Raw genomic sequence first — 25,568 nt, 5'->3', positions numbered from 1 at the left:
GAGAGAGAGAGAAAGAAAGAAAGAAAGAAGAATAGTTTCTCCCCTCTCTCTGAGAAGAAGTGAGAGAGAGAGAGAGAGAGGGGGGGGTGAAGAAGGGGAGGAAAGAGGAAAGGAGAGAAGAGAGAGAGAAAGAGAAGGAACTCCCGTTATATCTCTTTCTCTCTCTCTCTCTTCTGGACAAGAGAGAAAGAGGAGAGAAGAAGGAAGAAGAAAGAGAAGCAGGGAAAGAGAACTCATTCTCTCTCTCTCTCTTTTCTCCTATAGATGATAGATAGATTATGTATGTTTTATTTTCACCTGGGTGCCAAAACTGGGGGCCAAGGTGTTAGGTCCACTTTTATGCACAGATAGACTAATTGGGACTGGACCTACAGTTTCAAGTGGGATTCAAATCACTATGTGCCTGCACCGGGTCTGGGTAGACAAGGCTTAGCATTAAGAGGCCACAATGCAGGAGCAGAAGTGGAAATATTGGGAGGGGGGGGGGAGTACTTGCATCAATGGTTATAAAACTAAAAGTACCCATTATCACAGACTGCAGACTTCTGGAGACTACCTGTCTGCACAACATTCATTTATGCAAGAACAAAGTTGAAAGTTTTACAAGTTTGAAAAATCGTCGATGTTATTTTCGTTTTAGGTTCACATTTAGAAATTTCATGGCTCAAGGGAGGGGCCACGACCCCTGACTTACAAGGAATTAGTTAACCACTATGCAATTGGTATATGTATCCGATACCAATGTTATTTGGATATCTATATACAAGATGTACATAGCACTCATATTAAATGAAGCATTGACAATCATTGGACATTTATGGATAATAGAGCCTCTCTTTTCTTTTCTAGGGGATAGATTGAACTTTCCTCGAACACACAATGGCGAAACAACAAGTACCTCATCTGGCGGGAGTGCATACAACCCAAATGGCAGCTCCGGTTCCTGTAGTGATGGGAACGGGAATGGAAGTAGCAAGGACAGTTTACATTCTGTGCCAGGTAACCTGCTTTCATTACTTGCATTATTCATGCTCAGATATGTAAAATAATGTATTTTATTTGAAATAACGTCATTTCTGGAAGAGATAAAATTAAAAGTTTTTTGAATATCTCCCAATGGGAATTCATTTTCTCGGGCACTTGTATTGGATTAAACGGGTAGATCCCCTCGACAGTGCAGTTACATAATGAAAATTCAGCGCTTAGATTGAAATCCACATATTTCCAACAACTTCCCCCCTCTTTCCATTTTTCACTGTGCACAAGTAACCGTCTAAACACTATATAGTTTAGCTTTAGGGGATCGTAGATAGGCTATGTGAAAGCCTGATATTCGAAGGTTATTGGCTGCGAGAGATGTATCGTAAGAGGGGAGGGGGGGGGGTATAGCTCTGAAGAGCAACGTCAACACTCAAACAGCAAGGAGGCTAGCCCCATGAAATAAGAACACTTAAACATCCGATTTAACACTTCACTTGACTGAACAGGCAGGGGAGGAAAGACATAGGAAATGTTCGTTACCTCTGTAATCCTGTAGTTGCAGTTCACTTCTCCGTTGATCCTCGTTGATGAGATCCTACCCTGTAATAAACGCAACTCTGGAGCGAAACTCAGTGCTCCTAAAACAATATTTTGGAGCTCTGTCGCAATGAATAACTTCTGGTATAAAACTGAAGGTAACTGACAGGGAGATTTTCTCACACAGGCTATTTATTCGGAATTTGAACTTTAGATCAGTAAATTCGTTGCCCGAGCGCGTCATTTGGCAACGGCGATTCTGAGGAAAAATGCTGATCTCCTGATTTTCATATTGTGCTGGCCTAATGCCTAATGCTGAAGGTCACTGGCGTGATTAGCTTTTAAGAAGCTCTTTTCCAATGCTTCAGTGGGACCCCTTTTTATAACATGATTAGCTTATTTATTTATGATGCCCGGGTCCTAGGTTCGACTCACTCCTGCGGTGTGATACGTAACAGAGTTGTCATGTGGGACTAGACTTTTGAATCACCCTGTGTATAAGTATAGATCTTTTGAATATGGGGTCAGTAGGGAAATGGATGAGGCAGTATTTCCAGCTGAGTTTGTTGAGGAATTGTGTAGTTGATATTCGAGATGCTGTCGGTTATGTGGATTTAACATTACAACAATAAACAAAATCATTTTAGAAATGAGTCTAGAAAACAATCAGCCTGAGGATGTAAAACTTAATCAAATGATCAGCACGTCCTTCTAAACTGATGAGATGTGATATAAAATGGTGTACAGTAATGGATAAGTCAGGTTTGTAGCAATCTTATTGAAATTCAATGGAATTGTTACAACTCAGAAGTGTGTGTGACTGTACATACTTGCAGTTGCCTACTTTTCTTCATTGCATGCTTTAAACTGCAGTACTGACATGGCCAAATAATTTTTAACTAACTTCATTTGTGTAAATTTGAATTGGGATTTGTTATTATGTAGTCCTTAAGTGCTTTAGTGAATTACAATGGTGAGAATGAAATTGATAAAGGCACACAAACATACTTCAGGTTAGGACTCTGTGACGAGGTTGCGAGTTGTCCACTATATGTGTTTGGGTTGATCTCCATGACCGAGTGGTTAGCACAATGCACTACATCATCAGGGGTCTTAGGTTCCTATCCCAGCCTTGGTATGGGTGTTCCTTGCGAGTGCCCTTTCATCAATTTCATCATACCTTCACTCATCTTCATCGTTGCTATTAGCCAAAAGTGGCACCTAATTTCATTTATCAAAATAATTTTCAATATTGTCAAATCAATTCATTATTTTATGGAATGCTGTATGTGCAAATACGTTGATTTGGAAAGGTTAAAATATTAACTTCAACGTTTCAATTTTCCACGTAGTTTTTGTTCACAATCGACCTGTCTAGTGGCTTCGTCAGGTATGTACTATCTTGGTGTGGGTGGCATGGTTCCATTTTCTCCCACTCACATTGGCGCTAGTTGACACGGGCTTTTTTACTTTTTACTACTCTGGTTTGGTACTTCTTTTTTCCCCTACGTAATGAGCTTTTGGCAATTTTTGCCAGTCTTGTCATCTGCATCTGTGGGAAGGCGCTCGTTTTCACTCGCATGCCCAGACAGGCTTTTTTATGAGCTCTTAAGGTCTGTGCTTGGTTTTTTGAGGATGTCGTGTGGAGGGAATGGGTTGGGTGAATATGGATATTTCTGATGGATGGAAGCCAGGCTTTATTGAGGGCCCAAGGGTTTGTGTTCGAGGTCACAGGTGCATGTGATCATGTAGACGCCACTTATTGGACTGGGGTTGGTGAATGGGTTAGATGGGAGGCAATGGAAAGGAAGGGGGGGGGGGCCGGTCTTCTGTCTTGAAAATGTGCCTAGTTAGAACTTTTTGTATTTTTTGGTTAGGTCAGGGTGTCAGGGGAGACCGATTCATTTTTCTTTTACTTTTCATTCCAGTTGCGTGGCTGGTTTATTTTTCTTTTGATTGCATCTAGGAGGCGGAGGAGTTTCTGTCGGTTGTACACATTCTTGATGCCTATGGAGATGATGCATTTCAAATTCAGTCTGCAGGTCTTCAGGTTTCGAGGTAAGGTTGATGGCTCTCTGAAAGAAGTTGATCGAGATGTTTTTTTGCCGTACATACACAAACTTTCTGGTCACTCAGCACATGCATGGCAAAAAAAATTGGGTCAACATCTTTCAGTCATCAGCCTTACCTCGAAACCTGAAGACCTTCAGACTGTATTCGAAATGCATCATCTCCCTAGGCATCAAGAATGTGTACAACCGACAGGAACTCCTCCGCCTCCTAGATGCAACCGGAATGAAAAGGTAAAAGAAAAATGGACCGGCCTTCCCCGACACCCTGACCTGACCAAAAAAATACAAAAAGTTCTAACTAGGCACAGTTTCAAGATAGAAGAGCCCCCCTCCCCCCTCCAACAAACCAAGTTCAATAAGTGGCATCTACATGCACTTGTGGAAGCAAGTATGTAGGTATGACGAAGCGTTGACTGGAGGATAGGCTCAAGGAGCACAATGCTGACCACCAGCTTGAAAGAAAAACTGGCTTTACTTGCTACCTCATGGATGAAACCCATAGCATGCACTGTGCCAAAGTAATTATGCAAGCAAGATCCACATTAGAAAAACTCTCAAAAGAAACATATGCTATAGTAATCACTCCCATCAACACAAACCCTTGGGCCCTGAATAACGACTGGCTTCCATCAATCAGAAATATCTATACGCACCCACCCTATTCCCTCCACATGACAGCCTCAAAAAACCAAGCATGGACCTTGAGTGCCTGTAAAAAAGCCCACCTACCCATGCAAATGAAAACAAGCACCTTCCCACAGATGCAGACGACGAGACCGGCAACAGACAGTGCCAAAATTCAGATGCGTCGCAAAAGATGATCAGATGAAAGTACCACACCGGAGCAGTAGAAAGTGCAAGGCATGCGTCAACTAGTGCCTCCGCAAATGCGAGCGGGAGAAAAAGAAACCACACCACTCATGGAAAGACAGTACATGCCTGATGAAGTCACCAGACAGGTGGTGAAATCTATCTGGAACAAAAACTACGTGGAAAAATGAAATGTGAACTTTTTAGAGTAAATTACTTATCTCCGCATAACTGCAAACAGAAACAAGGTTAAAATATGTTAATTACATGTAATTATGCACTGGGTTATGTTATTTGCATAATTTTCCCTTTATAGAATGGAGGCAGAATGGAATCAATGGGTTGTGCGAGACAGATTCCACCAGAGATGAGACGATTCCAGTTCCACTTCCAGCAAGGCCAGAAGCAATTTCCATCGCGATGACATCATCAGAGATGGAAGACAGCCAATCCTCGTCGATAAGACTATTAGACTGTGACGGACCCAGCCAGTTACGGGAAATGCTAACCAGTCCCGCACTTCCTTCTGAAAGACCCAGTAAAGCATCCAGTGTATCTGGGTCGAATCTTGCGAACGGACACTTTTTGGCAAGTGGAAGCAACAGTGCGGACGAAAGCAGTGCACGTTACAAGTTCAAAAACAATATCAAGCAGCGTTTTACTGCCGATCTCGAGCATCATTGTCTAGAGAAGAGGCGACGGCAGGAATCTTCCATCGTGAGGCCGGAGGAGCCCGAAAGGAGAGACAGTGAGACGTGTTCGTTGCCATCACCGGTTCCGCCTCCAACTACGCCACCCGTTCCTCCTTACACTCCAAAATATTTTGTTTCCGAAGTGAAGACGCAGTCTCCATCACCTGTACCGTACCATCCGCACGGAGTACCAATATTCGCACTCCACGCAAAAGGCTCGTTCTACATACCGCTTACAATAGACCACAGCATATTAGCACCTTATATGGCAGCATTTAGTGATAATGCACCAGTGTTACACCCAGTAACTATTTCGGTTAACTTCTGTGGGCAGTTTCATGTGCAGCAACAGCATAACCAACAGCAAGGGTCGCTAGTGCCATCTGTAGAATTCCGTTCTTGGCCTCCCGTGCGAGATAGTGCATCGCAGGAAAGTGATCCTGGATTCCTTCCCCACGCTCTCCCACCCCCAACAAGACCTTTGCCAAAGTGGACGGTATGTGTACCGGAACATGCATGATACCGTTCTCACCCCGCATTCAGTGACGTTACCGTCTCGGAAAAGAGACAAAAACGATAATACAAAATTACAGAGTTTATTTTCATGTTTTAAGAAGCCAACGTACGTGAAATGCATGCCAATTAAAATGTGTGAGTGTGTGCATCTACACAAACATTTACTGTATTTGAATTACACAACGCTACAGTTGATTACGAAGTAGAAATCCTTCAAAACAAAAGAGCTCACTTTGTTTTAGAAGTAAACAGTATCCAGTATGGATACAGACCGGCTGTGATCTAGAATTCAAGTTGGAATCTATATATGTGATGGTAATGAATCGTCATTACTTCAACGGATGTTACGTTTGCGAAGATAGTGTGTAAAGAAAGTTTAAAAATATATATATGTATATTAGTTAACTTCCATCTCAACGGGAGACTATATGTTTATCTATATATGTAAACTATCAATTATTGTGTTGATGTTTTCAACATTGTTCAAAATCAAAGTTTGTGTACCTGACAAGAAAGCAGTTATATGCCATTTGTCAATTCAATAAGGCATTTCATGCTAATATCTGATGGTTAGACCTTGTTCTTCTTGATCTGTGTTTTCCCTTATATATATGAAAAAATGTTAATTTGTTTTTAATTTGTGACTGATGTCTTGTACTTTGCTTTTCAAATTTCTGAAAATTAAATATTATTGTTGAAATCTTTATTTTTATTGCAAGCTAATTTAAGCCAAAGTACTATATACCATAATTTATAACATTAACCTGTTAATCATGTTGGTATAAACACATGGCTTAAAAGTGAACACACAAATTTCATCCAGTCACTTTATAATCAAGGGATCCTAGGTTCGATACCCGGTAGAGGCACAATGGATTGGATCCCACTTTAAAATTGTAGATCCAGTCCCGATTAGTCTATCTGTGCGTAAAGTGGACTTATTACGCTGTTACATTTACCTTTAACAAAATACTACCATAAGAAAATTTTGTTGTGTAATTTTTTTGATACTGATTTTTTGGTAAAACATGGAGGAAAAACTAACTTACTGGCAAATCCTCCATTCTACAGGGTTTCTGATAAGTCACTCCCTATTTTTAAATTGTTATAATTTATTTATTTATTAACCAAATTGTTTACAACTAGTATTATTAGAAACACCACACCTGGAGGTTTTGTTGTTAAATCTCCACATATGCCCCAGCATTATCCATGCATTTTCTTAAGCGAACTGGTACGTTCGATACTGCTGCCTGCAAAAAGTTTGATGAGGCATTGTTTCACATTGGTGGCTTCGTAAACCCACACGAATGTGTTGAAAAAGCAGAGGGGCATCCGAAGGTGAGAGTATGGTCTTTTCTTTCTGCGGAACACAATGAATGCCGAAAAATGCTGCAAGATCATGTGTGGCCAGTGATTTCAGAGTGGAACAACCCCAGCTTCACTGAGCTTTTAAATTACTTTTTTGCATAGCAAGGCTAATTGGGACTGGATCTGCAGTTTAAAGTTGGATCCACACTATGTCTCTCCACGAAGTATAAACTGGGACTTCAGATTACAAAACGAGGACATTACCACTACATAACAGGTAGGCCCTACATTACACTAATACCATGGTGTACTTATACGAGGCGTATTTTTTAAGTAAGTACCATTTTAATATGTACAAAAAACAAGTAAACTTTTTGTAACAATTTTATTGTTACATGAAAGACCACACTTTTATCTACTTTTCCACATAATTGCCACCAATATTAAGGCACTTATCATATCGAACAACAAGCTTTTGTATTCCGTCGTCGACAGCCACTGCAAGACGGCGGTTTTGAGGCTATCTTCGCCATCCTGGCACTGACCTCCGAGATGCTTCTTCAGTTGCAGAAACAAGTGGTAGTCACTGGGTGCTAGATCGGGGCTGTATAGAGGATGATCAAATTGTTCCCAACCAAATTATGCGATGAGATCATGACAAGAAAAGTCAAGGCACTACCTAAACGTTTGCTTTTATACGCCTCAGTTAACATTTTTGGTACCCATCGTGAGCACAATTTTCGATAGTTTAAGCGTTCAGTAACAATTTCATAGATAACACTTCTTGAAACTTCAGGGAACTCCTCTGATAACGAAGAAATTGTGAAGCATCTGTTCTCTTTCACTTTTTCGTCGACTTTCTGCACCAAATCGACAGTGATCACTGAGGGTCGCCCACTACGTTCCTCGTCATGAACATTCTTTCGGCCATCTTTGAAATCTCTTACCCATTTGCGTACTATTCCTTCACTCATAATGTTTTGTCCGTACACTTCACAAATCTGACGGTGACTTTCAACTGCTTTCACGCCTTTAGCACTAAGAAAACTAATAACAGCGTGTATTTCACAGTCGGCGGGATTCTCAATCATCAGAGGCATTTTAAATACGCAAAAGCAAATGTATACACGATCGATTGTTGCCGCAATGGCATCTGTGGCTTGCCAACAGATGTAGGTACACAGTGCGCATGCACAGGACCCCGACCGCAGTGCTGCGGCAGTGAAATTTCAAAATGGTACTTACTTTAAAAATACGACTCGTACATCAAATCCAAGTTGCACCTAAATTTTCAACAAAAAAAAGGTGTGCCATAGACTCGAAGATTGGACGAAATCATGACTAAAACTCCGTGTAGGTTTCAGACCAGTATTTTGTCGGTATGATTTTTAGTTGTGTAATATTGCTTGTTCTTGGATTTACAAATTGGAATGAAGACTATTTTCACAGAATCTGATGCCCTGCCGCATTCTACTTGCAGCCATATCCCTGTTTTGCCACTGGACTCTTCCAGTTATTGCTTGCTCACTTAATATCTATGGTCGGTCGTAACTAACTGTACATTACATTTGTGGCTCCTATGAAAGATCACCCTGGCATTTGAATGCAAATTCTCTCTACGGCACAAAATTCACAACTGTACCTGCTGCCATGCCATAAAAGCACATAGTGTGGGGCTATATCAGCAAAAAACCAACCACACCATTGTAATGCGCACTGCATATAACATATAAGTTTCAATCAAACCAACATAACTTTCTTTCTGAATGTATTATTATTATGAGCACATGTGGAGCCATGGGGCCTAAAATTGGAGGCATGCAAGCACTCCATAAACCTCAGAACTTGTGGAAAATGTGTTAATACAGAAGTTTGTTTCATCCTTATGGTAGCATTGTCGAATCGCCACCAGAGGCTCTGTATTTGCGGCAGCGTCGTGATCCACATGGCATTCAAAGGCCAGACAGTTAATCGAACAAACGAGGGAAACTTCACTCTTTTTGGGAGGGTAACATCGTAGCCCTTTCCGACATAGGCTACAGCTAAAGCAGTGCCAGATGAAAGGTTTCGCAGTGTCTGATAAGGAAATCCAGGCAGCAATCCATCACAATGCAAACTCACCTTCAAGCCATGCATTGCCAGGTGAAAAGCGGGCAAAAGAGACAACCAGCTCCACAACGAAATCAGGACGTCATTGCTAAGGTACGCCAGTGTGTCATCAAGGAGAATCCACCCACACAACGGGACATAGCCAGACGTGTACAACGGTCAACAGCAACTGTAAACCGAATCATACGCCAGAGTTTGGGGCTCAAAAGTGCGCACAAGCAGCAGATTCACGTTCTCACAGCGAAGCACAATGGCAGGTGGCATGCAAACGGCTGTATGAAGGCTACCTGGCAGGCAACAAATGGCATTATGTTATCACCTTAGATGAGGCACTGGTGTATTTGACGGGATCCAAGCAGATACGCGTGATTTACTACAGCTCTATCGACGGGAAGGATCATGCAAAGTGACTCTTCTCCTGCAAAGAAAGTTTTCCGAAAGGGTTTATGATAGTGGCAGGTTTCTGTGCAAATGGGAAGCTTCGTATACACCGTGTGTCATCAAATATGAGGTGAATGCAGCCTACTACATCGAGCACATATTAGACCCCACCTACCGCCGACATGCCCCTGCTTTGTATTGCATTGACATCAACAAAGTGCACATCCACCACAAGGCCAGCAGCCATACTGCAAGAACAGTGGCCTACATGTCCTCTATGGAACAGGAGCCAGGTGTGAAGGCTATCTTATTTAGAAACATACCTGTCAAGTCCCCTGATGCAGCACCTATGGACTTGTGTGTGTTTGGCCTCCTGAAACAGAACATCAAAAAACGTCGCGGAACTACGCTTGGTGGTCTTTGGAAAGTGTGCAAGGACGAGAGGGCAAAACTTGATCAGGCTGTGCTCAATAGATGTCTCCTACAATGGAAGCTCCGTTGTCGTGCTATTGTTCATGAACAGGGCTCTCACATAGAACATGCTCGCTGGTGGAAACGGGTTTTTACGGCCTACTAATATGGGGACGAATTTCACTATCATAAGGATGAAACAACCTTCTGTGCAGTCCTAAATCCCATTTAGTTGTACAAACAAAACAAATTTAAGCATGAATTTAGTGGTCAGCGAACAAAAGAAGTCAATATATTATCTCACCTTTCAATACAAGAAGTTATAGTTGAACATAAATTTTAACAGAAATGTAGAAATACAAGAAACATAATTTTTTCTTTCAACAATCACATTCTTGGTTTTAGATATCACAAGCAGAGACTCAAATGTGATCAATACGTTCAATCATATCCATACCTTTAGTTTTCCTTGAATGCATTCAATTGTAAATGTATGGAGACCTGTGAAGATTAAGCTCCGTCAATTTAAACTGCCTGTCTGAGAGTGCCGTCCATCTGTATCCCAAGATCTGAGATATTTCACGTTCCATAGCTTCGTAAGATCTTGCCGACGTTGACAACCACCTATAAAACTCGTCGGACCATTCCGGGCTGTGCGGCCAATCTGAACGCAGGATTAAGGCATTCCGGCGGACGTAAAGATAGCGCAAATTTTTGGCAGTGTATGCAATGAGAAGGGCTGTTGCAGTTGATACTCTTTCTCGCACCACCTGAAAAGACAATTAATTTTTACATTGATATGACTGATGTTTAGTGAAGGCATGAGAATGAAACTATGCAAAGCAAATGACACTTTCATTTCAAACTATTCCTTTGTACACATGAGAAATAGAATTATACAGTGCGTTTCCATACAACTTTGACAAACTATCACAGCGTGGAGGATGTAAGATAAACAGCTTTTCTGAACAATATTTTCCTTTTTGATGCCTAATGCCTGTTCAGCGAAAAAACAAAACTTTCAAAATTCTATTTTTGTCTTTCCTGTCAAAAGCCAGGGAGGGTCACATGAACTGCTCAACCAATCTGCTTTGTTCAGTTGCCACGGTGAGGAGAAATTCTCGTGGTATTCTGCATTGCCATTTTTTTTTTTTTTGTTTGTTTGCAAGACGTTCTCAAAACAGGTGGCACCCTCAACAAGCTCAGGTTGCCGCCACGTAGCAAGTGAATCGGTCTCCCAATTCCCTGCCTCTGCCTGAAATGCGAGCGAAGGGTGCATGCTGAAAGCAAAAGGTGTCGTGTACGACTGGGCAAATATCAGGCATGTACCAACACCGCTTTTTCTCCCTTGAAACTCCCACAACTGGAGGTGAAACGTATGGGTTTTCTGAAGTTTATTCTTTAGCCATTCAGACTTTAGTTGGCTTGCCAAGAGCTCGTGAAATGACATTTTAAATATTGCATGTATGCACTAAGCACTAGAGATGCTTTCCACAGAGAGTTAATTTTTCCTTTTGGAAAGAGAACATTTTTATTATGTTATGGACACAACTTGCAAAGTCCTTCCTTAAACTAAGAACATATAACAGGATATGCAACATATGTATGAATGATGGGTGGGTGACATGAAATATTTCAAGAGGTGGGATTAAATTGTGAAACCTTGCACTATAGCTCTCAGTGCTATAGTGTTTCATTGAACACTATCATGTGTTTTATGAAAAATACATGGCAGTGGCAACCATGAGTGTGATCTTGATGTCCACAACATGCTGTGAAACTCTGTAGGTGTTGTATGGTGACAATCATAGTCATAACTTGGGGCACTTTCCACTCCTCCAAAATTTTTAAGTTTATTAAAATTTCCAAATTACGGATAATTTTGTTATCTCCAGAGACTGGAAAAGCAAAGTAATATAGTGTATTTTTTTATGATTTCTCAATGTAACAGTTATGCAGCAAAATAGTCTTGGATAGAAAACTTTTCCAATTCCTCCCAACAAGTTATGACCACAGTCTATAAATAGTCTGAAATTTAGTGGAAAATCCTACCATTTTGTTATTATTTTTATGAATATAAACATATAATTCATATACACTGGTTTTGTAAAGAAAGTGCCTAAATATGCACTTTCTATTTCAAAGGCAAAATCTACTGCAATCACATGGTTGCATACATGAATTAAGAAGATCAATGAAACATTTGTGTACTTGAAGAAACATTTCCAATTTTATATTCATTTGGTACAATATTCTTTATTGGAATCAATGAATTTTGTATTTGTGCTTTTATTGGCATCAGCAAAAATGTCATATTAGCTAATTTTTTGTCGAGGGGGTTAACCATTTTACCTTCTCTTTCTTTCCTTAACCCTTTGTGAGTCGCTGAGAAAAATTACGTCGATGGTCGCGCAGTCTCAGAGACCGGGTTTTCAAAATATGTCAAATTAATGGTCTAAAATGCCAAATCTTCAATTTTTACGATTAGATATTTTCTTTCAACAATTGAGATTCTATAAAATTACAAAAATTGAAATTCTATAAAATTATAAAAAGGTATTTTTCGTTAATCAGCCATCGAGCAGCATATTGCATTTTCAGTAAAAACTAGGTTTGCCTATAGCCGCGCATGGACTCAGCTAACACTGAAAGCATAATCATGGGGTAAAAGAGGAAGGTTAGAAACTTAGAAACTCAGCTCGACACAGGGAGTGTGTTCATAAAAAAATCATTGATAAATAGCGACGTTAAAATCACACACATGGATCGAAAATACATAAGCCAAAAGTTACTTTCTAAATGCCTTTAAAAAGAAAGCTAAATATACTGTACTTTCACCAAAATGACATGTACAAATCAAGTATAAATCCAACGAGCACTATTACAAAAAAGGGGCTCCCAGATAGCATAGTGGTAATGTAGTTGCCTTGTAATCAAGGTTTGATACCCAGTAGAGGCACATATTGGTTCGAATTCCACTCTAAACTGTCAGTCCAGTCCCGATTAGCCTTTTTGTGCATAAAGAAGACTTAAAAACAAACATAAAACTCAAACTATGACATACAAACATGATTAATACTAGGCATGAGTGACAGCTTAGATCATTCATTTAGTATTCTAAATAAGAAAATATTACAAATTTTCCTTCTATAAGTATTAGTATACTATACCAAGAAACAAAATCACAAATAATGTTTAAAAATACAGTAAAACCTCGTTAATCCGGACTAAAGGGGGGGATTAGTTGACCGGTTTAACGAAAGTCCGGATTAACTGAAATAACCTAAAAGAACAGTAGAAAGTGCATTAAAATTCCCTTTATAGCAACAAAACATGTTTATTATGGTGTATTTAAAGGACATACACCTAAGTACACTATACAGTACAGTAAAATGTAAAGCAATACGGCAATGCAACGCTTCTAGTCACATTTAAAACCTTACATTCTGCTTCTTTTTTTTTTTCCTTTTGCCTGTCCGGATTAACGAGGTTTTCTGCATATTTTCTAATTTTCACCTTTTCTGCTCATAAGTTGGATCATATCCAACAGGACAACCAATGTTTCTAAAGTTGTTTTATTGGACTGAGTCCAATTTCTAGGTCATGCAGGACTTTGCCAGTATCCGGTGAAACTAAATTCGCATTTGGCGAAATTGGATATCGTCACCAGATGCATAAATATGTATTGTTTTGGCTAGTTTTTCATCGTTGCTTTGACCTAATTGTTAATAATTATCAAATGATTTATTTTATTTCATGTTTCTGCCACTTTTGGCTAATTGTGCAGATGAAGATGATATTACAGGGTGTACCAAAAGTTCCATTACCCCCCTTTTTTAATTGTAGACAAAACTGCAAAATGTTATTTTAACAGCATGCGTATGATGAGAGGATGATATACCATTAAATCAGACAAATGAACACCATTTACTCCAGAGGATCTGTGTGCACACCGCCATTTTCATGGCACAGTATTATTCGCCTCCAGGTGCAATGTGAAATCCTCCGTAACATGGCTGGCGTGAGGGAAGTAAACGCACTGCAGACAGCTTCTTGAAGTTCCTCAGTTGTCTGATAACGATTATGGGCGACTTTCTGTTTGATGTGCCCCCATAGCGCATTATCACAAGATGTCAGCTCTGGACTTCGGGGTGGCCATTTCAGAGGTGTTGGTAAATTTGGCGATCCTCGTCCAATCTTTTTGTCTCTGAACACATCAATTAGGTATTCTCTTATCGGAATTGGAACGTTTGGGTCTTGTTGGTCGACTCTGGTTCCAACAAGATGGGGCACCAGCGCACTTCGCAATACATGTAAGAGAATACCTCAATGATGTGTTCAGAGACAAATGGATTGGACGAGGATCGCCAAATTTACTAGCACCTCTGAAATGGCCACCCCGAAGTCCAGATCTGACATCTTGTGATAATGCGCTATGGGGGCACATCAAACAGAAAGTCGCCCATAATCGTTATCAGACAACTGAGGAACTTCAAGAAGCTGTTCGCAGTGCGTTTGCTTCCCTCACGCCAGCCATGTTACGGAGGATTTCACATCACACCTGGAGGCGAATAATACTGTGTCATGAAAATGGCAGTGTGCACACAGATCCTCTGGAGTAAATGGTGGTCATTTGTCTGATTTAATGGTATACCATCCTCTCATCATATGCATGCTGTTAAAATAACATTTTGCAGTTTTGTCTACAATTCAAAGGGGGGGGGGGGGGATGGGACTTTTGGTACACCCTGTATATGAAGGGACAATCTCAAACACATGTGCACACAAGACAAGCCACACAGAAGGACCTCCCGGATGGCGTAATGGTAATGTAATGTCATCACCTTGTAATCAAGGGGTCTCTGGTTTGATACCCGGTGGAGGCACATAGTGGTTCGGATCCCACTTTAAACTGCAGGTACAATCCCGATTAGCCTACATGTGCATAAAGTGAACTTAAAACAACAAATCAAACAAGCCATACAGAGAATTATACTGTCTGCAGGTCCAGCCATATATTGACAGTAATGTGTATTGTTACTTATCCAAACTCTACAGTCACTAATAATTTAAAGTTAAGACCTGTAAACCATAAAATGTTTGATAATTAATTAAAATTTTAAAAATGCATAAGTCCAAGCTAGCGGGGGGATATGGTATTTTTATTGTGAGCAGAAAGGTTAATATTCAATGGGGAAGGGGAGGAAAGAACACATCTTGAGTTCACACACCACTATAAGGAAAAGTTTATGCTTGTTTAGTTGTACAATTGTAGCTACAAGAAAAACAACACAAAGAATAATTAGAAACAAAGGCAATTTCGTTAATAGCAAAGTTACAATGAAAGGAAACTGATAAAAAATATAAAACTGTTAAGAATAAAAACTGGGTATTTTACCAATGGTTCCAATCCCAACTTCATATAGCAAAAATATTTTCTGAATGTTTTGGATACACACTTAATGGTAATGTTACTTTCTTCCCTCTGGCATGAATAAATATATAATATAATGAACACACAAAGATTGCAGAAAATAGTAATGCAGGAAACCTGGCTTAAATATTTCTTACAGGTTTCATGTTATAAACAATAAAGGTTGAGTGACTTTTGAAACACCCTGCTCTACTATTTCTGGCTGTAAACATCAAAATGTTGATTAAAGTACGAATGTCACTGTTTGAAACAATTGATTCAAGCTGTTAAAAGTAAACTCAAACCATGCAAAATTCCTAGATATAAATCTAACGCAATTGACAGAGTTCAAGTAATTCCTAGTCAAAAAACTTGGGGCTCAAAATTTACACTAAAATATATATATGTGTATGTATTAATATAATTATTAGGTCCACCAATAACCAATGCCGATAATTATGATTGATTTAGTTTTATTTTCCCATTTCTGCTATTTTTGGCTAATCAGGAAGTTGAGAATAGATGTTGATGAGATTAAATGATGAAGGGACGATCACAAACACACAGGAGCAACACAACATGAGCCTTACAAAGGATTATACGAGGGTCACTATTTATATTTTGAGCCTAACAATGAAAAAACAGGAATTTGGCATTGAAAACTGCTTTATTGTTTTTCGAAGTATTCTCCTTTATGGTCAATACACTTTTGCATTCGTTCGAACCATTTGTCAAAGCAGTTTTTCCAATCTTCTTGAGACACCTCCATAATATGGTTTCTGAATGCATCAACGGCGTCTTCCGCCTACGAAAATCGTTGTCCACGCAATTTATTCTTGACATTCGGGAACAAGAAGAAGTCATTGGGTGCCAAATCAGGACTGTACGGCGGATGACCCATCAATTCAATTTTTTGACTGTTCATAAAGTCGGTTGTTAGATGAGATGTGTGACAGCTGGCATTGTCTTGATGAAGAATGATCCGACGGCGTTTGTTTGTTTTCCGTATTTGACCGAAGACCTCTGGCAAGCAAATTGTTGTGTACCATTCAGAGTTGACCGTTCTACGTTCCTCTAAAGGCACAGTTGCCACATGACCAGTTTTCCCAAAAAAACAGGCGACCATTTGTTTCGATGTGCTTCGAGCTCGAACAACTTTTGTTGGATTGGGTCCATCTTGAAACACCCATACAGTCGACAGCTGTTTACGTTCCGGCTCATATGCATATATCCATTATCCGTCACCTGTTACAATCTTATATACGTCTTTTGAAGCACCACGATTGCATTTATTGAGCATTTGTTTGCACCAATTGACGCGAGCGTCTTTTTGAGTTTTTGTCAAATTGTGTGGGATCCAACGAGAATATACCTTTCTCACAGCTAAATGATCACGTAATATTTTATATATGCTGGTGGAACTAATGCCTATGGTTGCCTCAATCTCACAGTATGTCACATGACGATCTTGCAGTATTAGGTTTTGCACAGCATCAATGTTTTCTTGAACAACAACTGATTTTGGACGACCTTCGCGAATCTCGTCGGTGAGCGAATGGCGGCCACGATTAAATTCGTTATACCAGCGTTTCACAGTGGCAAAGGATGGGGCTTCATCGCCAAATGTGGAAGTAAGTTGATCGATGCACTCTTGTCTTGATAATCCATGTCGAAAATCGTAAAAAATCATCGCACGAAAATGTTCACGAGTTAATTCCATTTTATTGTTCTCGCGCAATCTCCAAGGCAACATAAACAACACAAATGAAGCTATTGACAAAACATTTGAAGTACGTTATGGTCAATAATGCCAGACGATTCCATGCAAACGTCAAATCGCACTTAACTTCAATCAGTGTTGCCAAGGCTCAAAATATAAATAGTGACCCTCGTACTGGCTGCGAGTCCAGATGACAGAAACTGATAGTCTGTCAAATGCAGTCCAGGGTGTACTATGTGGAAGGGAGGTTACATTTGGGAGCCTTCAGAAAGGGTCACCCCATACAGAATGCCAATAATCTGATTCCCACAAATATCGATGCTTGAACATTGTAACAATTGGTTGTTCAGTACATATGCATGTAGATACTTTTTTTTTTATCTATTGTCACTTTTTTGCCACTTTGGATGAGTGATGAAGGGACCATCAGAAATAATATCCATGGCCAGGGTGGAACTACTTAACGTATTTGCTCACCTAGCTCTGAAGAAGATTTTTCGAGCACTGCCGATCATCCATCCTTACTCCCAATCCACCATCACCTCAGTACGAAAAAGATGGGAGAGGGCCTATATATTAACCATGAGTGTAACCACACCTCCTTGCCTGAACAATGCCATCCACTAACTTTCCAGACCAAACCCATCTCTCCCTAACCCTCATGTTAATCACTGCAGTCATTTAAAAAAGAAAACTCTTTTTCATATAATACTGGGTGGCCACGGTGGCTCAGTCGGTAACGCATCTGACTACCATGCTAAAGGTCCCGGGTTCGATCCCCGGCCGGTTCAAATCCGGGAACTTTTCTAACGGTAGAAGCGGCCCCGGCGCCCACCCAGCGTCGAATAACATGGGTACCTGGGGAAAACCCTGGGGGGTAAAGGCAGTCAGGGGCGTGATGCTGATCACATCACCCCCACTCACGACCGGATCAAGAAAGTGTGGGGCGTTACCCCCACAACCCCTATACGCCTTCATGGCGTGGTGCTATGCACAGGGGAACACTTTACCTTTTTTTATTGGTTTAAAATATGAAAAGTTTCAATTCATGTTTAGGAAATAAAAGACGGGGTAGTAGTTGTTTTAAAGGAAGGATGGGACAGATTAATTGGCAGTATATGTTTTTGGCTGATATAGGCATATCAGTGTATTGGTAAAATTACCGATTCAATATATCTATAAATATCTTATAACTTAGTGCAATATTCTACCATTTTGTTATAATTTTTATGAAAATAAACGTACAATCTCCATGCTCCACTTTTCTAAAAAGATAAGCTAGTAAAGGTAAAATTTTCTGAGCATATAGAACCGTGCCATGAAGGCACATTTAGGGGATGCAGGGGTTGGGCCACACCCATTTTAGATTAAAACATTTTGGAGATCAGCATCATGCTCTGGCCACCATTAGCCCCCAGGTACCCACTGATTTGAGTCTGAGTGAGCCCCAGAGCCACTTTGTGCAGGGACAAGGCACACACCCTGGGAATCGAACCCGGGTCTTCCGCGTGACAGTCAAATGCCCTACCGACTAGACCACGACGGCTCATACTTTTTTAAAAGTAAATCTCTAAATATGTAGCTTCTTTTGCACTGCAGTCATCTGGTAACATATGTTAATTAATGAGGTAAACGAACCATTTAGATTCTTCAAGGACCATTTGGAATTTTATATTGGGTTGGTATTAGTAGGATATCAGTTATCGGTATCGGTAAATTATACATCGGTACTTTATTGGTATCGGCCAAAATTTCATATTGGGGCATCCCTACTTTAAAGGAACAAGTTTCAAAGTGTGCAGTGACAGGAGTCATTGAAATTAATAGAACTATTAAAAGTAAGTCTCGTGGATAAAGTTAGTAATTCGCTTACGTCTATTTAAAATTTTGAATGTTGTGCCAATTTTCAGAATGTTTAGACTCTGCAAAAGTTTCACCTGGTATCTGTCTCAGATCAGCCTAATAATTAGACATCCCTTAAAACGAAAAGCCCAAATAGAGAAACAACATATGTTAATAGACATACCTGTTATTGTTAATGTGCATGCACATGCAACAAATACACTCCTTGTTACTGGCTCAGCATCTTCATGGGAGCCGATTGCAGTTTCCAGAAAATCACAAGTAATCGCACAGGGTGTTACATCACGGTGCTCAACTAGGTGACATGCATGCACTGTTTACGACAGTCAAGTACCAAGGTGTGAATGTATGGGCACTGTCTGCACAGCAGTAGCAGCAAGGAGTCTGCTCTGTCGTGGAATGACTTGGGTCTGTAGAACCTCGGCAGTCCCTTGTATCCATAAACTTCCAGATCAGCCTTGTACAAGTCGATCAAAGTGAGGATAGAATCTGTCTTTATCTGTAAATAAAATTATACATGGTGCATAAATATCAAGTTTAAACATTAATCCACACAATTATAACTTTTTCTTTATCTACAAAGGATCTTTTACATTATATTAACAATGAAATAATTTCATGAAAACATTTCAAATGGAATTTTAGATAATAAACAAATAGAAGTAAGTTAGTTGTCCCGCACCGTGGCCGTGCGGTCTAAAGCGTCACACTTTGGGCTCTGGTTACAGGACTCATACAGGTTCGAGTCTCCTGTAGGAAGTGTAACAACTTTTCTCCTCAGATTTCGGCCTATGTATTGGACCGGTACAAGCATACAAGCAGATGTTTTCTCTGCTTCAACCTTACGTATTACCTCTCTCACCACACACACACACACAGATATATTAACAATATAAAGGATGCTTGCGATTCCAATGTATCCAAAAATTCCAATTCAATTAAACAGTACAAATTAAAATATTTATTTTAAGATGCAGAGTTTACATTTACCATTTCAGATACTCAGACTCGAAATATTTCGGTATATACTAATCTACGATAAATTGTTAATTGTATAAGAATTTCAAACTCAAATTTAACTAATCAACTTTAAGATATCTTGCAATAATCTTCCACCTGTCAGATAGATTGTTCTGGAAAGGAAACTAACAAAAGAAAATGGACTTAGAGAATTCTGTTTTATTTTCTGCGCAGATTTATTTTCCTTCAAAATAAATCAAAATAAAAGCTAAACAGTGAAAAACTTGCCTCAGGGCATTCATAAATATGTATAAACGTGACAAGTCCTTTCCAATTGCACTAATATTTATTGTTATTAATTATCTTTTCACTTGTACAAACGTTTATTGCCCTTTAATCTTAATTTCTGCAATTTACCTATCACTGATAATGTCAGGATAGTGACTAACCTGTATATACTCATCTTGTTAAGAGCTGTGGCCATGGCAATTACGAGTGTGTTTTGTCTTGACTTGGGAAGTTCGGGCTTGGTTTTTGAATAGAGTGATCAAGTTGAATTATAAGAAGTTTAATTTCTTTGAGTGACATGGTTTATATGTTAGGCATATAAGTATTTAGTTTGCAAAGAAGTAAAATAGACTTCCTTTTTCTTAGTGCAAACTTAACTTTGATTTTTATTTGTTGAACTAACAGAGAGATATTACCCCATACCCTGAGAGGCATGCTTTCGAGTCTTTCATGTGAACTTATTATTTGCTCTTTAAGTTAAATCATGTTCTTTTGACTAATGAATGTGTCAAACTCAATTGGATTTGGATTAATAAAAGTTGCAATTTTTCACGTCTACGGAGAAAAATTCAAGCATAATTCCCGGAGCCAATAATTCACGCAAAATTCCAGGTGAGTAGCCACCCTGCTTAAATATAATAGCACTTTACGCAAACCACTCCGAAGTTGTCACCATGCATTTATTGTAGAGAAAAACAAACTGAACATTCACCTGTGAATATGCAGAATCATAGATGATAGATTTCACCGGTGCTCTCTCCTGCCACAACACCTCCTGGTTTCTTAATCCGACGGCTTCCAAGTGAACCCGGAGGCATGGGTTGTCCAGTCGACACTGCTTCCAGGCTTTGGATGACACTGGCCGTGCTTCGGTTGTGTATCGATTCTGGACAATGTGCATATCACGCAGAGATGTGTATCCAAGCAGCTCCACCAAATCTTCACCTAAATTCTGAGGACTGATCACCAGAACCTAAGAAATGAGACTAAATAAGTTCATATGTAACTGATCAAAAAATATGGAAAATCATATATTGAAAAGGCTTTGAACCCTGATATGCAGTGCCAACACACTGGGTCACTGAACTTTGCCACTACTTTGTGACTGATCCTTTGTTTAATGTATACTTGCTTGTTTCAATTTAATTTTCTTACATTTTGTGAAAATGTTATGTTGAAATAGCATGATGTACAAGGTGTACAACTTTGCTTCCGCCGTTTTCCGACAGGTGGCAACAACAGGAAGTAGCGGTCGAAAGAAGCAGATCGCAGACGTCACACAGTTAGCTTGGACCTCTGTCAAGATAACCCCATTCAAACATTAGTCGAGTGGTGTGTGCATCGTGAAGTTGTTCGCGATTGAAAATGTCAGTGTACAAGCCAAATTCTCGCCATTTGCGGGAGGTTCTACTTTTTTGTTTCAATATGAAGAAAACTGCGGCTGAGGCTCATCGAATGCTCTCCACTACGTATGGTGAGGATGCTATAAGTGAGAGAACCTGTCGTGAGTGGTTTCAACGATTCAAGAATGGTGACTTTAACGTCGAAGACCGGCATAGTGGTGGAAGACAGAAAGTTTTCGAAGATGCAGAATTGGAGACATTGCTGAGTGAAGACTCGCGTCAAACTCAAGAAGAATTGGCATGATCATTGGGAGTGACACAGCAAGCCATTTCAAAACGTCTGAAAGCCATGGGTATGATTCAGAAAGAAGGAACTTGGGTCCTGTATGAGCTGAAACCAAGAGACGTTGAACGGCGTTTGTGTGTTTGTGAACAGTTGCTTCAGAGGCAAAAACGGAAGGGATTTCTGCATCGGATTGTGACCGGGGACGAAAAATGGGTTCATTACGATAACCCAAATCGCAAAAAATCATGGGGATATCCCGGCAATGCTTCCACGTCGACGGCCAAACCGAATATTCATGGCTCCAAGTGAAACAATCACAGGTGCTCGTTATCGAACGCAATTAATGCGTTTGAGCCGAGCATTGAAGGACAAACGGCCGCAATACAGCGAGAGGCACGACAAAGTGATTTTGCAGCATGACAAGGCACTACCCCACGTTGCCAAAGTGGTGAAAACGTACTTGGAAACATTAAGATGGGACGTTCTACCCCACCCACCTTATTCTCCAGACATCGCTCCCTCTGATTATCACCTGTTTAGATCAATGGCTCATGAACTGGCTGACCAACACTTCCGATCTTATGAAGAAGTCAAAAAGTGGATCGATTCGTGGATCGCCTCCAAAGATGAACAATTTTTTAGACGCGGCATTCGTACGCTGCCCGAAAGATGGAAGAAAGTAGTGGCCAGCGATGGACAATACTTTGAATAATGCCTGGGTAAGCAATGTTTTTCATTACAGCGTCATATTTTTGGGGAAAAACGGCGGAAGCAAAGTTGTACACCTTGTATTATTATAATTATTATAATCACACTGTTAAAGTAAAATTATGCTGCGTAAATTCTGCATGTAAAAAAAAACCAGTAAACAAATTCATGTATGTAAGTAAGTGTGTTATGGTAATCCGAACAAGTGTTCTCGGGTTAGCATCCAACGTTTCAAGTGCATGTCATCATCGTATGGAACCACTTCTCCGTAAAAGCAAGACATCATTCAATAAAACTGTTAAGTTTGGGTTCTTCGATATTCCATGGAGGAAAGAATACGACCCGATTTTATAGACACAAGCAAAAGTGTAATTCATAAACAGATTAACACAATATGTATAAACAACTTACATCATGGTATAGACACTAGACGTCCTTTCTTGGTCACGAAGGACGGTGTAGAATTTACGGCATACATGATGGAAACAAGACAAAAGACTGACATTATACAACATATAATAACAAGGTCTGGCGTACACTGATGACACAGATCAGGTCTAGCGTAAATGTTCAGTCGGTATACGACAAAAACACCGGGATCCTGAACAAGCCAATCACAGGACAGAACCTTATATTCCCACCCCCTCCCCCCACTCACAAATATAACTATGTACTGGTCTCCAATTCAACATTCCCTGATCTTGAGAGCAATGCATGCACTTGAAACATTGGACACTAATGGAGTTAACCAGAGTATGAAAAAAGTAAAGTGCTCCGTTGTGCTTTGCACCATGCCATGAAGGTGTATAGAGGGTGTGGAGTTAGGGCCACACACTTTCTTGATCTCGATCGAAGGTTGGGTTGATGTGATCAGCACCACACCCCTGGCTGTCTTTACCCCCAGAGTTTCCTCCAGGTACCCACTTTATACGTTGCTGGGTGGGTGCCGGAGCCACTTGAACAGATTGAAAAAGTCCTGGTTTACCCCCCGCTGGGGATCAAACCTGGGTCTCTCGCATGGTAGTCAGACACCCTAAGGACTGAGCTACTGCGGCTACATATGCTAATAAAACCAGAGTATACTTGTTCAAATCACGTTGCCAAGAAAGCTGCAATTCCCACGTGCGTTAATTGATATTTATAATACTGGCATCCGAGTTTTAATTGAACTACAGCACGATAAATCATTTACCACTTGTTATAAGACAACAACAGGATGATCTGTTAAGGTTTAGCAAAAGGGCTTCTGTCAACTTCCTATACACCTAGTCTTAAGCCTGCTTTAAATGAAAGCATCTTTCTTAACATTTCTGCCATGACCAAAAAGCTACCGTGTAAAGTGAGAAATTTTATGGCATTTCAGATGCCATGGCATATTTCATGGCATTTCTCAAGGATAGAACCGGCTCTATTTCCATAGCATAACCAATCAGAAGCGACCTCTAGGTCACGAGTGCAGGCGTAATGGCAGCCGCGGCAGATGTAAACAATGTACCACTTCACATTTTTAAAAGCCGATAACTATTCAACAGAGAGGAATAACGTTTCATATAAAGCAATATTAGGTACAAAACAATGGCGTTCAATAAATATATACTTTACAACATTTACTGTGCACGTATGGAAGAATATTTTAGTCGTTTCAATTGTAAACACTCTGCACTCGGCATAGATGGTGTAACCCGACGTGTGTTTCGTGCTGTATATGTTATACATTGTAATCACAAAAGCTGACCGAAATGTTACATAAAATGCTTTCATGTAAGGTACTATCTGCTATAAGATTCTTGGAAGCATTTACATAGCATTTATGCTAGGAAAAATGTTAAAGGAAATGCTTTCGTCTAAAGCAAACTTTAAATATATTTCTACTAAATGCATACAGTGTGTCACAATACAACAGAAACGAACTTTACAATGGAAAGAGGAAATCAAGGTGAACTTCTCTGCATAATGCTTTGCTTGCTGATGTATGATTTCAACATTAACAACCTTTAAAAAAAAAAGAGAGAGAGAAAATATGGTATTTACCAATGCAGTGCATCATCATGGTTGGCACTGATTTATTATTTACACATATATTTAATCATTTTGTAGGAGTTACGTCAGGGTGAAGACACTGGACTTTTTCAGAGATTATGCACATCAAAGTTTGTTTTTGAGTCTCCTTTATGTTTATATAGGCTAATTGGGACTGGACCTACAGTTTAAAGTTGGATTGAAATCACTGTGGAATGTGCCTCCATCAGGAATTGTAATCAGGACCAGTCAATCATAAGGTAACACTGTTACCACTACATCATCAAGGATGTGTGAAATTATACATCAGCGGTGGTCAACCTTTTTTCGTTTGAGGGCTAATTTACATTTCAAGAATTACTAGCGGTCTACTTATCTTATTAGACCTAACAACGAGAGCCTAAAAAAGGAAGCAAAGGGCCAATACCATAAAATTGACATTGATTATTTTATATAAACTTTAAACTAAAAGATTAAAAAATCGGCAACTTACGTGTGTGAGTATGAGATATTTTTCGTACTACGTTTCGGAGGTTACACTACCTCCTTCTTCAGGTTGAAACGTTGTTATTCAGACACCTGACATGGTGCCTCGTCGTGAAAGTGAAGGTTAAGGATTTAGGTTAAAAAGTTGCTTGAAGGACACTTTCTAAAAAAGAGTATAAATTACACATCTAAAACCGCGCAATGCTATAAAAACAAAAGAACATCTAAGGCTGAAGCCGGAGAACTGCCGACCAATGCACAGGGTAGGCGAATGCACAGTGTCAGCCCGTACCTGGGGAAAAGGAACTTCCCCTCCTCAAACCTTCCAAACTGGGGCTCGGGAGTCACCAATCCAAGGAGAAGTCGACCTCCACCTCGGCGGCTTTCCTAACCTCAGGAGTAACATGGAAGCCCATTTCGTCCCTAAGCCCTGCGGCTTTATCCCATTTTTTAAAGAAATTAACCCAGCCGTCTTCTAAATTCCCATCGTCCCTATTAAGCTTATTCCAATTTTCCGCGCATATATAAGCAGCTTCATATACGTTCCTGTCCAATTTATTGTTAACCTCCCTAATAATTTCCCTTTTAGCAATCTTATGTCGGTTAACCAATATATGTTCAGACAATCCGGTTTTGGGTATGCCCTCCTTTACGTCCTTATC

The 25,568-nt window shown here is 39.9% G+C and overlaps 2 protein-coding genes across 3 annotated transcripts in view; one reads left to right on the top strand and one right to left on the bottom strand.

The window, feature by feature from the left end:
- Positions 1–6,308, top strand: part of cwo (transcription factor cwo) — a 95,789-nt gene extending 89,481 nt beyond the window's left edge. For both annotated transcript variants that reach the window (XM_083112420.1, XM_083112421.1), the window contains exons 6-7: positions 850–999; positions 4,717–6,308. In XM_083112420.1, the coding sequence (XP_082968546.1) occupies positions 850–999; positions 4,717–5,612 (1,046 nt within the window). In that variant the 3' untranslated portion in view covers positions 5,613–6,308. The remainder of the gene's footprint in view (positions 1–849; positions 1,000–4,716) is intronic.
- A 3,675-nt stretch (positions 6,309–9,983) lies between these two features.
- Positions 9,984–25,322, bottom strand: LOC145979370 (uncharacterized). The gene is made up of 4 exons (XM_083112235.1): positions 25,299–25,322; positions 20,777–21,037; positions 19,151–19,315; positions 9,984–10,590 (listed from the first exon to the last, which is right to left on the bottom strand). Exons 1-4 carry the CDS (start codon positions 25,320–25,322, stop codon positions 10,300–10,302), a joined length of 741 nt encoding a protein of 246 aa, XP_082968361.1. The 3' UTR covers positions 9,984–10,299.
- Positions 25,323–25,568: the final 246 nt, after the last annotated feature.

This window comes from Lepisma saccharinum, chromosome 26 (genome assembly GCF_977018435.1).
Source record: "Lepisma saccharinum chromosome 26, izLepSacc3.1, whole genome shotgun sequence".
In the NCBI taxonomy this organism is placed as follows: Eukaryota; Metazoa; Arthropoda; class Insecta; order Zygentoma; family Lepismatidae; genus Lepisma; species Lepisma saccharinum.
The sequence above is the reverse complement of the archived record's forward strand: the minus strand, read 5'-3'. Positions and strand labels throughout refer to the sequence as shown.

Coding starts and splice junctions, on each gene's coding strand:
- LOC145979370 (XM_083112235.1), bottom strand. CDS start 25,322: ATGGGCTTCCATGTTACTCCTGAG. Junction 19,316..20,776: donor ATGATTCTGCATATTCACAG/GTGAATGTTCAG, acceptor TTTTATTTACAG/ATAAAGACAGATTCTATCCT. Junction 10,591..19,150: donor GCCCATACATTCACACCTTG/GTACTTGACTGT, acceptor TTGTCTTTTCAG/GTGGTGCGAGAAAGAGTATC.